The sequence below is a fragment of the Stigmatopora argus genome, chromosome 22, assembly GCF_051989625.1.
Source record: "Stigmatopora argus isolate UIUO_Sarg chromosome 22, RoL_Sarg_1.0, whole genome shotgun sequence".
Taxonomy (NCBI): Eukaryota; Metazoa; Chordata; class Actinopteri; order Syngnathiformes; family Syngnathidae; genus Stigmatopora; species Stigmatopora argus.
In genome coordinates this window covers 3,394,164-3,409,362 of record NC_135408.1, presented here as the reverse complement: position 1 = coordinate 3,409,362, position 15,199 = coordinate 3,394,164, and the positions used below count along the sequence as shown (strand labels likewise).

At 39.8% G+C, this 15,199-nt stretch overlaps 1 protein-coding gene across 2 annotated transcripts; it reads right to left on the bottom strand.

Moving 5' to 3' along the window:
* Nucleotides 1-459: 459 nt before the first annotated feature.
* LOC144068436 (neuronal migration protein doublecortin-like) lies at nucleotides 460-14,880 on the bottom strand. Of its 2 annotated transcripts, none has more exons than XM_077592983.1 (7): nucleotides 14,716-14,880; nucleotides 11,736-12,159; nucleotides 10,168-10,511; nucleotides 5,734-5,836; nucleotides 4,310-4,399; nucleotides 2,405-2,502; nucleotides 460-2,322 (listed from the first exon to the last, which is right to left on the bottom strand). In XM_077592983.1, exons 2-7 carry the CDS (start codon nucleotides 12,097-12,099, stop codon nucleotides 2,266-2,268), a joined length of 1,056 nt encoding a protein of 351 aa, XP_077449109.1. In that variant the 5' UTR covers nucleotides 12,100-12,159; nucleotides 14,716-14,880; the 3' UTR covers nucleotides 460-2,265. The 2 variants fall into 2 exon arrangements, with proteins under 2 accessions (XP_077449109.1, XP_077449110.1); XM_077592984.1 differs by having other exon boundaries at nucleotides 14,733-14,852.
* Between the last annotated feature and the right edge of the window lie 319 nt (nucleotides 14,881-15,199).

Here is a 15,199-nt window from a genome sequence, read left to right as displayed (position 1 = left end):
CTTCAAATGTACAAATTTGGCTTATGTTCTGATTGTTTTGAGAAGAGGACATCACCAGAGAACAGAATTTTCCATCTTCTGTTTCCTTTAATTGATTTTGGGCACTGTGACAATTTAAAAGTCTGTTTAGATGAACTCAAATGTTTATCTTTACATTTCACTTCCTCCGTTCAGATGACCGAAAAACGAGAACCAGCAGATAGAAGCATTGACGTTTTTTTTTCATCTTTAAAAAAAAATACAAATACAATCTTAAATCTAGTAAATGTCAAGGTGACGCACTAGTCATCAGTCTATAGGTGAAATTAATAGCCTATCAATGATTCGTGCCTTACTGGCTCTCAATGGTACGGAGACCTAATAGTTGACTTATCATTTTTGTATTTTTTCACTTTATGCCTCACCTGCCTTTATTGGAGGTAGTGCTTTTCTGCCATCGCTCAATAAATGAAACAGGTGGCATATTTGTAGTGTTTTATTTGCAAAATGATACCAGTTACATTGAATGAAGCACTGAAACAAGCCACTGTTTGACATCGCAAAATACCACCAAAAAAATGTGTAAATTCAAAAGTTGAATGTGAAAAGGCATAGGTGGACTATTAAAGAGTAAGAGGGTATTTACACCATAATAAAGTGTCTAAGTCTACGAAAAACATACTTGTTGGGAGGCCTCATTTAAAATTGTGATTCACAAATAGCAAGTATGTTACTCATTTCTTGCTTTAATTTAAATAAAAACAATCAAAAAGGCACCCATATAGGTGAATTATTCAACCACACAAACAACACGGACATTTTATGTTTTATATGCTGAAAACAAATTAGCAATAGGACAAGCAAAACAAAAAAAATCTTGTATGGCGTCGCCCTCTGCTGGAAATCGATTGCATTGAAAACATTGGGACATTTAGTCATGTGTTAAACTGCTTACTGACAATAGGCGTGACTTTCATGGTGTCTTACACAAACAGGACGTAACGTTCCTATTCCTCAAATCTAAATGCATAGATATGATATTGGAATAAAAGAATGCTACACAAGCAGCACTTTGCTTCATCTTTTACAGGTAAATTGTGGTCCTGCAGACATACAAAGTGCCTGGAGCAGGTTGTGCTTCATTGTCACCCAATTAAATTAAAAGAGTCTCAGGCTTGATTCCCTGCAAAACCTGAGTTAACCCTTAGAAAAAAAAATAACACGCATACTTTTTCATAGATTAAGCGTCACGCAACATGCCCTAAAAAAGCGCACATGTTAAATGTAGAGAAAAAACTTCGAGACGTACCCTTCATATAAATGAATAAACTTTATAAAATATTAAAAGCCACGTTATACGTCAAACCTGTCAAGGAACGCGCTTAAATCAGGTGTTCCTGCAGAGTATTTTCTAGCAACTAATAAAGTCCCCGTTCTATAAATCCTGCAACACTTGGTGACCTTATGTAATCTTTTGAACGGAAATTTGCAACAAACACTGCCATGCACTGATTGGCCTAAATTGAACAGGTTGAACTTTGGTCAATCATCTGCACTGTTAGGTCCTTCAAATAAGCACCTAAACCTTTGAAATAATTCATTAGTATCATGCATTTCAGTATGTACAACACAGAGGGTATATGATTTAACCAGTTATGTACGGACGGAGCCAAAGAGGGGGAAAAAACCCACCAAAATACCACTTGAGGTATGCATGGATTGCTTTTCTCTTTTTTTTGCGTTAAAAAAAAATCAGGATTATTACTTTCCACACAGTGTCGCATCAAGAGTTTCTTTTCCTTGACTAAAGCCTGAAAAAGCGGAGTATATGTTGGAGATGACGTTATGGAAGCACAGCAATGGTGACTAGTAAAACCAGAGAGAACGTTATCAAGGGAGAACTATACACAGTATTTACAGTTGATTTCAAATGCTGGGCCTTCTTCTAAAAAACACTATCTTTTTGTTTCCTAAAAAGGGGAACGTAACAAATATAAAGTGGTACAAAAGTCACGTTTTATCCCTCCCAAAAATTAACAAAAAACCCACCCATTTTGCCGTTTAAAACTGTGATTGGAGTGAAGTGTGATTTAAAAAAACGAAATAAATAAAAAGGTTTTTTGTTCTAAGTGACATTTTCACACCATGAAGCTTTTAAAACGTAAATACACGTGCGACAATAATAGTATTATGTTGTGTTGTGAAAACATTTTAAAAAAAAGTGATTTTGTGTGCGTGTTCTCAAGCAAAAAAGATCATTGTAGTTGACACATCCAGTTTCTGAGCCTACATGGACTCCCCAACAGAATCATCATCATCCAGAGATAAGGGCAGGTAGAGATCCTGTAAATGCAAAAAAATGGGTTGATATGATCTATTGGAGGACCAAAAATATATCATAAAAAAGAAGGTTGGTAGGTGGTACCTTCTGTTTATTGTTGCGTGCAGGGCTGGTCGGGCTGGAAGTGGGGGAGAGCTTGGAGACGGGGGTGGAAATTTGGCTGCTAGAGGCTGTCCCATTCACTGAGAAAGAATCCATAAAAAGTGAGCCCAACCGTTTTCATCTGCTATTTATGGATTTCTTACTATTGGATAAAGATTCATTGTGTAACAGTTAGCAGGCTTCATTGAAACCGTACCATTGAGAAGAAGGCACAACACCATTTTCAAATTAATAGTGAGACCTCGAGTTACACCTACGCTAGGAAGCCAACCTGGATATTTTAATACATTAAAATATTTTTGCTGTACTCGCCATTATTGCTGAGAGGTGGATGGAGAGTTGGATATTTTAATAGTTTAAACATCACCTTGCAACATGAAGTACACATGCAACCTCATTTCTCAAATCACTGTCCTAATTTTTTAGGTCATGTGAATCAAAAGTCTTTTGACTTGACGTAAGCTCCGTGCGACCACAAACTGTCATTTGGTGACGAGCAAGGCGTTTGCATGATGGTTCAACTTTGCTCTGAACACAGCATATCTTTACCGATGTGAATTATTGTCTTTCCTTTCTCCATTTTTTTTTTTTAGATGTGAAGCTTCATTTCCATGGAAATTGCTATAGTTTCAGGTGAACCTAGAAGACCAAGCTTTCCTCTTTAAGCCCATAATGTGAAAAAGGAGGGCTAAAAAGCCAAAGATACTAGCTAAGCAGAAGCTCCTGCGGGGGAATGAAGGGCAGATAAGGCACGAGCGTTGAAAAGCCCAAGCATCCCCAACCTACGACCTTGTGAACACAAGACTCCCTGTAAATAAAACCCCTCAAACATAGCAGACGTCATTTACGTTTGGACAGCTGTTATTATAATATTCCACCAAAAAGGGATATCCAGCAAATATGCATTGAATTTTCTGCAGGGAAATCTTTGTTGAACAACAAATCAACGGCTTTGCAGCTAGTGCACAACCATCTGCACAGCACCCCCAATCAATACTAATCAATAAACCAATTAAGTCAGCTAAAAAGGAAAAAAAACAGCTCATGGCATATCCTCCACCCCTGCAGGCATTTGCTATTGTGTCTTGTGCCTTTATCATGTCCGCAAGAGATTTTACAGCGTGGTGGTTTGCCACAAGACCCAAAGAAAATGGGAAAAAAATGCTTAAAAGAAATGTAGTATTGTTCAGATACTCCCTGTATATCATGAAATGTTTGAATACCACATTGATATTATTTGCTGCAATCAAGTAGCTGGGCTCTGTTTTGAGGTACACGGTCGATTGGTCGCCGGTCTTTTGGTCACCCGGAAGGTAAGTGATAATTACCATTTAAATCGTTGCTCAAATTCTCTAAATACAAACTGCAAATTACTATTTAGTCATACTTAATGCCCTAGTAATTATTAGGCTAAAGAAATGCTCCAAATTTCCTGGACTTTTGTTTTTTTGTTGGAGAACTTGTTAAGACCCTGACTGACGTAGCTTCTTAAAGGTACAACGCATGCAAATACAAACACTTATACACTCACACATCGGCTCAGTGAAACTGCTCATGGCCATTATTGGCTTTTATTGCTGCGTAGACCGTGCTGTTTTACCTTGTTTTGTCGCCGGTCTTTTGCTCGCCGGTTGTCGCGGTCGGGGCGACCAAAAGACCGGCGACCAATCGACCGCACACGCTGTTTTGATTATGCGAAATAATGGATAAAAGACACAATTCTCGAATGAGCAACTGACCTTTAACAAATATTTTTTTGTACTTTGGGCCTAAAATTAACCGCAGTAGTTTGACCACAAACTTAAAGATCAGATTTTAACTGGTCACCATTCTAAGTGGTAATAAGGCTACTTTTAATCCAATAATTTGTAAACTTGAAGATCTTACTTGATTCCGCAGGGGACTTGCAGCGTCTGGCAGATCCAGGACTCTTGATTAAACCACGATGAGCTCTCTGATTCTTCATCACACGGCACTCTGTAACGGGAAATTATGTGCTTTTATTCCGTATGCGTATTTCAAACTTGTAGTAGGGATGTTGCTATTTTTCCCCCCTGTACTGATCTCCATATTTTTAGACCAGTAAAAAAACTAAAAATATGTTTTGCATTTAAAGTGAGCCCTACAGTTGCATCTTCGAAAACCACAATTATACTGAAACATGACTATCGGATTGGACCTGATCTTGTGACCACATCAGACCCCAAAGAAAACTGTATCGTGTACGCATCAGTAAATCACTACTTGTTAGCATAATTTTGTTCAAATGTCAGCAAGCAAAACAAATGTTCATCTTATCTGATTTAAACAATCGGTCCGCTATGATTCACACTCACCATTTGTGTCTGACAAGATTAAGGCAACATTGTCGCTGTCTAACATTTCAAGGTTACCTTTTGTATTGAGAGATCAAATGCTTAAGCCTAAGAAAGCAGAAAAATGTTCGATTACTTTTTATGTTCATAGTTCCATCCAGTCTCTCTATTAAATGTTAGATTAAAATGACCATGACAGCATGTGATGTGCCCATAAAAAAATAAACAGCTTCTGGTTTATTTTTTGTCAAGTGGAAAACGTTGAGTTTGCTATTGCCCGAGGCCACTGGCCACAGATTTCATTTACGGTTGCCGGGTAACCGCTTTGTGGGGGGGTGAATACCATGAAGCTTAACCAGAGCCGATCCGTTATTGCTTTTCTTAAACAACTCGGAAAAAAATAGTTAACACAATGGCATGCAATAATGCTTACAAATTAAAATCTCGAGCAGCCCAAGCATGTCTGTGTTCATCGTAACTTTCATATTTTTTTCTATTTAACTCACAGGTGGTAGACAAAGAGGTGTAAGCCAAACCTTGAGATATAACATCTTAGTAACTTTGTATTCATCAAATCACGTTAGATTTGGAGGAAGAGGTTTTGAAATAACTGAAGAAAGAACAAAGGGTTGATGAGGGACAAAGACCCGCAAAGAGGCTTTAACATTTTTGCTTCGGTATCACTAGTGGCACATCAGCTTGCTTAAAACCTGTCACCGGGCAGATTAATGCTTCATTCCCTGCAGTTTCTTATTCCTCCTGGTGCCTGCAGATAACAGACTCCCTTTACATCTCCTCACTGGCCTCCCTATGACTCCATTACTCAACAATCACACAGCTCCGCATGCAGTATTAGACCCATTTTGCCACAATACAGGCAAAACATGAGGTAAACTGCTCTCGGATTAGTGCTGTACAGTTCCAGACGATTGCAAATATTTTATTCTTGACTTATTCAAGCAGTGCTAAAACCTGTATGCAAAATGATCACCGTACCATTGTCATCCAGTGAGAAGTCGTCCTGTGCGTAGCGGAATTTCTCGGGTCCGCATGCAATGAAGACGTCTTCCTCCCCAAAGAAATCTTGAAGGCAAGTAACCTACAAAGTTAAAAAAAAAACAAAGTGAGCTAGAATTGCACTGGCACTGCATTGAGATAATACATTAAGAAAAACAAATCAAGGGGAAAAGAAAAATATATTTTTCAACATTTGAAATACATTTTCATGGCTTAATTAGTTAATATGACAATCAGTGATTGGGGGGCTTAAGACATTAAGTTACACATCCATAAACATTTTAAAACAAAAGTTTTTGGGGATAAATATAGCCTAAAAAGGCACAAAATAAGGTGTTGGCGGTCAGAGAGTAATAAAAATAATAGTCAAGTCAAATTTGCATACAAGTTGCAGGCCCAACCTAACTACGAAAAAGTGTGATTTATAGTCCGGAAAATACGGTACTATACGCATCTTCAACTTTATCCTCAATTTTAATGGATTAGTATTTCAAAAAGGTAGTATTCTTAAACAACCAAAGGAAAGATGAATTTCACTAGCACACAAGGAGCCCAACCCATCACTTAAATGTCAAAAGAAATTTGGGGAAGGTGGAGAATAGATACACATTTGCTGACCCATATCTCGAGTATGAGCTGCAAATAAATTGGGGAGGTCCCACCCTAGCAGCTGTCCTGACCAACAAGTTACAAGTGCGTGCCGGTGACTTTCCGGCATGGCATTCAACAGCTGTACCCTCCCTCTCAATGGCCCATAGTGCCCCTTGCCAACTAGATTAAAAGGCTGGATAAACCGCATTGATGCACAGAAATGGTACTTTGACTCTTGGGATTAAATGCTAATTAGCTAGCCAAGGCAATTTTGCACAGTGTTTTTCCACCAATATTTGCAAATGGATTCTATAGGTTACTTTCATTATGTTGAATTGCACTGCTGCAATAAGAGACTGAAGCATCAGGAAGGACTCGTTTCCCCCAGAGGAAGAGAAACAGGCTGAAATAGGCCTACAGGGAAGCGGCTCGGCAGTTTTAATAGCTTTAAGAGATCTGATTAAAGGGATAATGTGGTTATCCTAAAGACGGCAACCTTAAACTCTCAGCAGGACTTTGCTTGCCAAATAAAGATGCTTGGCAGACTTCAAGCATCGACAAAAGAGTTGAAATATTTTCAAATTTGAATTTCCATTTTCTTTCATTGCTTCGAAACTTTCAAATGGAGTACCAGGTGGAGCAAAAGCATTAAAAAAAAACTTCATGGCAAATGTAAATCCTTCCAAGCAAAGCACTCAGACTAATCCGACTGTCACCAGGGATGGTATAAGTTTCCTGTTATATTAACAGTTGCTCTGCACAAGTCTGTGTATTAAAAATGTGAAGAGTATATCTAACATCCATTGGCGTCGCAGTTGTCGACTCCTGATGGAGAGAACCTCACCCGCTCTTGAAATGTTAAGCATTACTTGGAAAGCATCTGCTTTCAACATGGGGTGGGGAAAAAAAGTCAAATTTAGCACATAAGACAAAAACGCAGAGGTGAGAATCACGTGACACCGCACAACACTATACAACCAAAGCTCAGGTGTTTAAACCAAATGGCACGGCAATATTTAAAACGAAAATTGGTGCGCAATGGAGAAGGGGTCTTAACTGGCTCTCATCCCTTAAATGCCCTCCCCCAAACTCTCCATGCTGCCCATCCCATCCTCTAATCTCTGCTTGACCAGCTGTCAAGATCACATGGCCTCCAGAAAACTATATAACTGAATTATTCAGACTCTCAGCCAAACTGACAGCAGTAAAGTGACAGGCGAAAAGTACTACCATTGTTTAAAGTACTGCTAATTTTCCAACCACGTTACTCAGGAATTATGAACTTCTTTCCTTAAACTATACTAAACTGTGACCCCAAACTTGTGCCCATCTCACGACGTCAGCACGTTCCAGTCAGAGCTCATTTGAAGCCTAGATGAACGATTCCAGCAGAGATATATCTGCACAGTCATGGGGCCAGCTGGCGTCTGATCTGTTCAGCCCCTCCCCATTCTGAACGAAGCCGGCGTCGCATTTGGTCTGACTGATGTTGACCAGGCCGTCGTTAAAACGCTCCTCCCAGTAGCTTATGTTCACAAATGGATGCTGTGCAGATTGTTGGGACAATCGGGGAATTGGAATCAGAGATCAGTTATATCTTCGCATGACCGAATGAAATGAGCAAGATGGGTAAAAGCCCACGTAAATGACAAAAGGGCAGCCTTTGTGGAAAAATTGAATCCATAGCGGTGAGGCTTATTGCCATGACAACAGCATCTGCAGTGTGAGCAAACGGGCTGCAAAAGCAGACAATTCTTCCCTTTTAGCAGATGTAGTTGTGAACATGTCTCCATCCATCTCCCATGTGGCAAATTAAGTCCTATAATTAATTTCTGAAGAAAATGATTAATTCCCACCCCCACATATGGACAGCATTCTTCCTTGTGCAAATATAAAGCAAGGTCTCACTGAGGGATGCTCAAAGTAACAGAGACAAAAAAAATGCTGCTTATCTTCAAGAGATCTTCCAAATAGCACATGGCATTTATTAAAAGAAAGCTTCCACCCTCCAATTCATTTAACAAACTCAACACAAAGCAGACAGTGATCAATGAATACAAAAGCCTGCCAGAAATCAGATAAAGACTTATAACTTAATGTTCGACATTTTATAGTAAAGAGATTAATGATTCACCCTGTCAGCAGAAAATAAAATGACAGCTAATGGCTCCCAGGATGGAAAATTACTGCTGAATGCGTCGGCCCCACCCTGTGGACTGAAGGAACAAAAAAAGGACGCGTTTCGCACTAAAATCGGTTCAATTTGCCTCAAAGTGAGGACGGAAGGGTGGCAGTGAGGCTTGCACTACATTTAGAACTGTTGGCGCGTGGGAGGGAGGAAAAAAAAAAATCAATACTTTTCATTTACAGAACAAACGAATAAACCAGCCATGCACTAAAAAAAATTAAAAAAACGCAAGCATCCTCAATCTAATCACATAACGCAAGGCAAATATGACAGTTTTTTTCAAAGTCAAACCCTGCATTGATTGAAAACTTTCACACCCACTTCACCGCAGGATGCGATATCCGGCAGGCCGGACTACACCAGCTGGGCTCCCTTTGTGCCTGGGATGTGGTTTCCTAGCAACCAGACCTAGCAGCTATCGCTATGCAATGGTAAGAGGAGGAGCGGCAGGCACTGCATCAATAACGCTTACCATATTTACAAGTCTACCCATACTGAGAAATATTGTACTTTTTAAAAATTGTTTAATTTACCTTGAAATGAGCCGAGAAATTAAACATTCATCTCTTCTAGTTACGCATATCAGTAGGCCGTGTATTCAAGTAGATACTACCTAAAAGAATGAATAAATATGTACCTGAACTATACACTTAAAAGGACAAGGGAATTTCAGTCAGAATTCTCCCAATACTGTTTGTCGTTATTATGGAATTGAATTGTTTGACTGCACGTAAAACTACTTAACACATAAATAATGCAAAATAAGCGTATGCTGAACCAGGTGTTTTTTTATGAGGTGTCAAACATTTGGTATATTTGTTGAGGAACACCTTGGGGCGAGCCAACGGCACCCCTGGGAGAGCACATTCAAATCAAGTTTCTCCATCTATAGTAAGAAAGCACCTTCCCTCTGGCAAGGTCTTTTACACCAATGCAAAACCATTTTGCTTTGCTTTAATAGTCTCCTTTCTCTGCTAATTCAAGGAATAGAATGCCATATTAATAAATGCAACTATAAAACATTCAAGAATCTAAACATATATATTTGATCTAAAATAGGATGTTGAGAAAGTCAAATTGGTATTTGAACAGTAGTTATTTTTACACAAAAATAGGCCATGGGTGTGGAATCAGGTCACTAATTAAAACCTTTTTTATTCTTTTGTGACCTAGTCATGTTGTTGCAGGATTGCACCCGTTCGCCCATTAATTCTATAGCCTATTTTTCCCCCGGTGTAAAGATTGTGACAAAAAACTGACATCTTTCAGTAGCCCAGAAAATTTCAGACTAAGCGCTTTAAGAACTAAAAAGAAACAAAACATTGACTGCCACAACAATAAACCTAAATGGATGTGTCTGACTCAGGCATCATGGCCAACAGTGAAATGGAATTATCACTGTTGAGCCCTCTTTTGATTCGTTTTACAGAAAAAAAGGGAATAAAGTTGGGCCTCCGTGAAGTTTAATCAATGGGATTCAGTAAAATACGCCGAGTTGATACGGTTTATCAATTCAGTCGAGTACCACCGACTTGAATATTTGCCAACTAAGACCACAGCTTATCAATACAAAGCTACTCAAAAGGGTTTTTATCTTGACTAAGATGTTTTCTAGAAAAAAAATTAAATCATACCTGCTTGCCATCCAATGTATAGATCCTCTTGACCACCCCGCTCTCCAGCTTGATGGCCTCGGTGATGTCGGTGAGCACCTGCTCGAACGAGTGCGCGGTCTTCTTGTTGAGCAGCACGCGCACGGCCTTGCGTGGTTTAACGCCACTGCGCATCACCGTCACCAGTTTGGGTCGGACGAAATCTTTGCTTTGGTCTCGCGGCTCGGTGGCGGCTCTGGCTGCCAGCGACTGAATGTTCTTCTGGCTGGCCGAGGCCTTCACGTTCACCGACCAGTTGGGGTTGACGTTCTTAGTGTAGTCCACCTTCTTGAACAGATTTTCAGAGGCGCAAACGTAGCTCTCCCCTGAGACAACGGCAAATCAGTATTAGGTTAGCGTTTCACCACATTGAGGACACCAGAGCGTCTCGGCAGTTTCCTTCCATTACACACCCGCAGATTCAATCTTTAGATCTAATTTTAATGTTTCAAGGGAATTCCAAACCTTGTTTTAGTCTAAATGGAGTATCCCCATTGCAGGATGTACAAAATATGAGGGGGAAACATTTTATTTAGTTCAGTTAGTTTAGTTTTGATTTTTTTTTGGGACATCTGACATTCACGCGAGATCTGACGAAAGCTTTATAACATTAAACAAATTTAAAGTGTTAGCAATATGCACATAGGGTATCCCAATTGAGTATTATAAATATGCAGGTTTCATATGGCTCTTTCATTGTGCAAATGTACCAAACATAACTTCTTTTCAGGAAACAACCGTAGCAATGCTCCTGTGGCTTATCAAAATAGGGTTAAAAGTAAAAACAAAAGGCAACAGCTGAAGAGGGAAAGAGAGAGACATTTTTGGCAGGGAATAAGAATAGAGGAATCCCAAAGGCAACAATTAAGGACAAAAGTAGAGCAATTATGGCATAGGCCAGAAATAAATAAATGAAATAACACAATGCTCAGAAAACTAAGCAATTACTTTTACCCCACAAGATGAACAATGAATGAAATATCCTCATTACTTCCTCTGTTGGCCTCCTTTTCACTAAACTGTACATAGCATACTCTTATGTCGCAAATTATTCATAATGCAGCCAATATACAGAATCCAAACATATTAATGCTTTGTCTTTTGCCACGTTAGTATATTTACACAAAGACAGTAACCTGGCATGCCAGATTGATTTTCATAAAGCTGCTGATTGCACAATGGCTCTTTGTCACACTTGAAAAATGATTGTTTCCCCAAAAAAATGCTTTGTGATATTCTTTGCTACTCTTTTAATGAGGAAATAAAAGGCATATTCACACACCCTTTTTGGTTCAAACTAAACTCAAAATGTCAGTGGCACGCACCTAAATCTGATCTGAATCAGCAACTTGTTTGACATAAACTAATTTTCTTTCACGACATTACACATTAAATGTACAAGTTAGTGGAACACCTCTTAGGATGAAGCTTAATTTATTACTGTTAGACACTGAGATGCCAACTTTGACTCTTGACTTTTAATCTCTACAGGAGTGGGTGAGAAGGAATATTTTAAAAATTTAAATTAAATTTAAAAAAAAAAAACTTACCTTCTTCTAGTTCGTCCAACGCCGAGATCCGGGTCAAGCCGTCAATGGTGAAGATAAAGCGGACGCCTTGAGGCAAGTTGATGTGATCAGACAGCGAGCGCGTCAGGTCGGCCAGCAGGGCGTCAAAGGTGCGAAAGCGGTCATTGGCCACGGCGTACACGATGCCCCTGAAGTAGCGGTCACCGTTGCGGTAGAAGCGGACCTTTTTGGCCTTCTTCTCATTGGACAGGGCTTGCAGAGTACGCGTACGATAGAAGCTGCAGTGGGCGCTGTGGGTCGGGCTGGGGAGTCCGTTCAACCGCCCGCCGCGGTTGGCCCGGGAAACCTTGTCTCGCTCGTCAAAATGCGCAAAGTCTAGCTCCATGGCGATTGAGAGTCGAGATGCTTGGGACAGATTTGGTGAAGAAAAACAGCTCCACTGGGTCTACAAATGCAGGAAACAAAATGCCTTAAATTGGGATCATAGCATGCCATTTATAGTTATTCATTCATTTTTTAACCGCTTCATCGCAGAGCTGCTGGATGTTGACCATTTTCCTCATAAAACACCAAAATTGTGGGTAAAACCGAAAAAAACCCATTTAAAGCCAAATAAGCTTTGCACTGTTTTTAATTTATACAGTGCCATTTTCTTCAAAATGTGCAATAAATATAGATGGCAACAAACAACTTTTGCAACAAAAAATATCACACCACTCCAAATTAAAATTGGCGTTGGGCGAGAGCCAGATGTGGTTCGCGAGCCACACATTTTTGACTAGTGATGTCCCGATCGGATACTCAGTATGGTATCAGCGCCTGAGATGGCTATTTTGGGAGTATTGGACATTAGTATAAGATTTGGGCAAAAGATCCGATCTGATCCATTAGTCACACGTTTTTAGTATCAAAGTGCTTTTTTCAGCTGCTATAAATCCATCATGGGGCAAACATGTCTGCAGAGGGGACTACATTTCATTAGACACTAATCATAATAACAGGACATCGTGCAATATTCGTAAACTGAGAATTACTTGAAGTACCAGGCAGACTTTTTATTTACTGTCTAACATTTTTTTTTGCTTTTTTTTTTTACTGGATCAAGTATATGGGTGTCAGATTGACACCAGAAAAAAAATCTGCATTGGGTCATCCCTTTTACCAACCCCTGCTTTTGATGATTTAATCAACTTAAAGCTTGATGGGATGGTTGCCATGTTAAAGTCCTTTATGATCTGATACTGTTGTATGGACCACGTGAATCTAATCAATTTACATTACTTGGTTAGCTCTGTACTTGAACTGTGCTGACAGCAATTGGTTCCATGAACTCGTTAACCTGAGCATCAATTTCCTGATGTTTGGTGGTGTTCTGTGTGATTTTTCTAATGCATCTTTCCTAAATTAAGCTTGGCAAATACTTGTCTAAAGTTCCTTACAAATATACTCCATTCAACTGGCCTTCAGTGTCATGGTTAAGAATATTTTTCAAGGTTAGTATTAACACAAAGAAATGAGCAGTATTGGGATTGTGAGTGCAAATCAAGAGAAGCATGAATTTAAATGAGGTCAAAGGCCTCCTACCGCTTCAGGAACTATGTAAATGGTTGTCCATTAAACAATCTCCAAATTGTGCTTTGAGATGAACAGTCCCAAAAGTGGAGGACCATTCATTTCTTTCAGGCTACACCCACACCTCACTCAGATCGTTGGCACGATCATCAAGTATGCTTAAGCAAGGACAACCGGCATAAATTCAAGAGAAGTTTTTGGCACGTTTTCAGGGGTTGAGTAGGAAAAAAAGTAATGGACTGCATGGTTACTTGAATTCTTTTCAATTCTAACAGCTTACACATTGGAAAAGACTTTGGGGGTCTCGATCCACATGGTGTTTCCTGGTACCGGGGTACGGGGATCTATGCAAATTTGTACACACAAGTCACCTAAGCCTTTACAGCTCAGCCCTTGCTGAACTAACAAGATATGAAAAACTACACAGAATCCTGTTCTACTCTAGTCCAAACTCCCAATTGTTAAATTGTCCCCACATCTTCGGCCAATCAATTGAACCGCAAACAGACCTTGGAGTATTATAATAAAATATTGCATTTCAAAACTCCACAACCATTCAGTTGAAAATAATCATGTCACAAGCATGCAGAAATGAATTAGAATACCAGAAGGTTTATTTGTCTGGCATTTGATAGCCAGTTAATCTACAGTTTCACAAAAGGTCAGATAATCATTAAGGCGACCATGAACAGGACTATGTTTTGTCAAATTCCATTCACACTGCAACAAATAAACATCCTGGCCCAAGCTATGAGAAGTCTCAATGCAAAATGGTGACCACGATAGCATCCTTTTTTTGTCTACCAATGTACCAGAATCTCAGTTTTATGAGGGGCACGGTGACAGGGGTGTGACCAGCAGTGGCTGTCCTCAGCTGACAAAGAGCAGGTTTGCAAGCCCATCTGCTACTCCAATAAATGACCCTTCCCCTCCAGAACACTAAATAGATGGACAGTCCATTGTCTCTCTTTACAAGCAGGTTCTTGCATTTTAGGGTGACATCATCTACCTAAAACACCCCATGTTTAAGAGACTACATCTTAAATCCTCAAAGTACATTTCAATTGAAACAATACACTCATTTTCCTATTCAAATACTCACATTCTCAGACAATGAGTATTTCTTAGAGCTAATTAGTCATCAAAATGGACTCAACTGCAATTAGTAATCAAAATGGACACAGCCGTTTCATCCCTTGTGATTGTCAACCAAATGTTAAAATAACTCTTTTGTTCCTTCTTTTTTTTTTTATTAACACAAAAAGGTACACATTTTTAAAGCGCTGGTAGATGTCACGCCTGATTTTCTTTTGCCAAGTTGGAAAATAACTTTACAATTTCTCCTGTCAAGTCTAAAAAAAACTGGAATGAAGATATGGCAATTTCTACAATTTTTTGCCCCCGTAAACCCACCCGGGAGCGGACTCACCTGCGCGGCTTTCGTACCGGTGAAGGGGACGCGTGCAAGGGATGGGAGTGGGTAAGCGCGTGCGTGCGTGTGTGCGTGTCACTGCTGCAGGAAAAGTCCACGCTGCGTTTCTGCTCCTCTTTGTCTGCCAGCCGCTGCCTGCCTACCACGCCGGAGCAGCCGCCGGGTCCTAGAACCGACCCCGGAAACGCCCACTTTGATCCGTCATTGGTGCCAGGAAAAACGGGCTCATTAGATTTTCAGAAACATCCCATAAAACTAGGTGAGCAACACTTTATCTAAAAAAATGTGAGTGATACCTTTACACATGATAGAGTCTCATCTTAAAGTTTTATAAAGAAAGTATTTATTTTTAGTCAGTTCATAAAAGATGGTGATCAGGGCGTCGGCCTCACAGTTCTGGGGTCAAGGGTTCAATCCCAGGTGGGTCCTCACTGTGTGGAGTTTGCATGTTCTCCAGGATTGGCCGGCCATCAATTCAGGG

What these genes read in the sequence shown, in the direction of transcription:
- LOC144068436 (XM_077592983.1), bottom strand. Translation starts at nt 12,099, where the DNA reads ATGGAGCTAGACTTTGCGCATTTTGACGAGCGAGACAAGGTTTCCCGG. An exon ending in GTTGGACGAACTAGAAGAAG is followed by an intron (nt 10,512 to 11,735) that starts GTAAGTTTTTTT and finishes CCGTTGTCTCAG; the next exon opens with GGGAGAGCTACGTTTGCGCC. An exon ending in CAAGTCCCCTGCGGAATCAA is followed by an intron (nt 2,503 to 4,309) that starts GTAAGATCTTCA and finishes ATTCTTTCTCAG; the next exon opens with TGAATGGGACAGCCTCTAGC.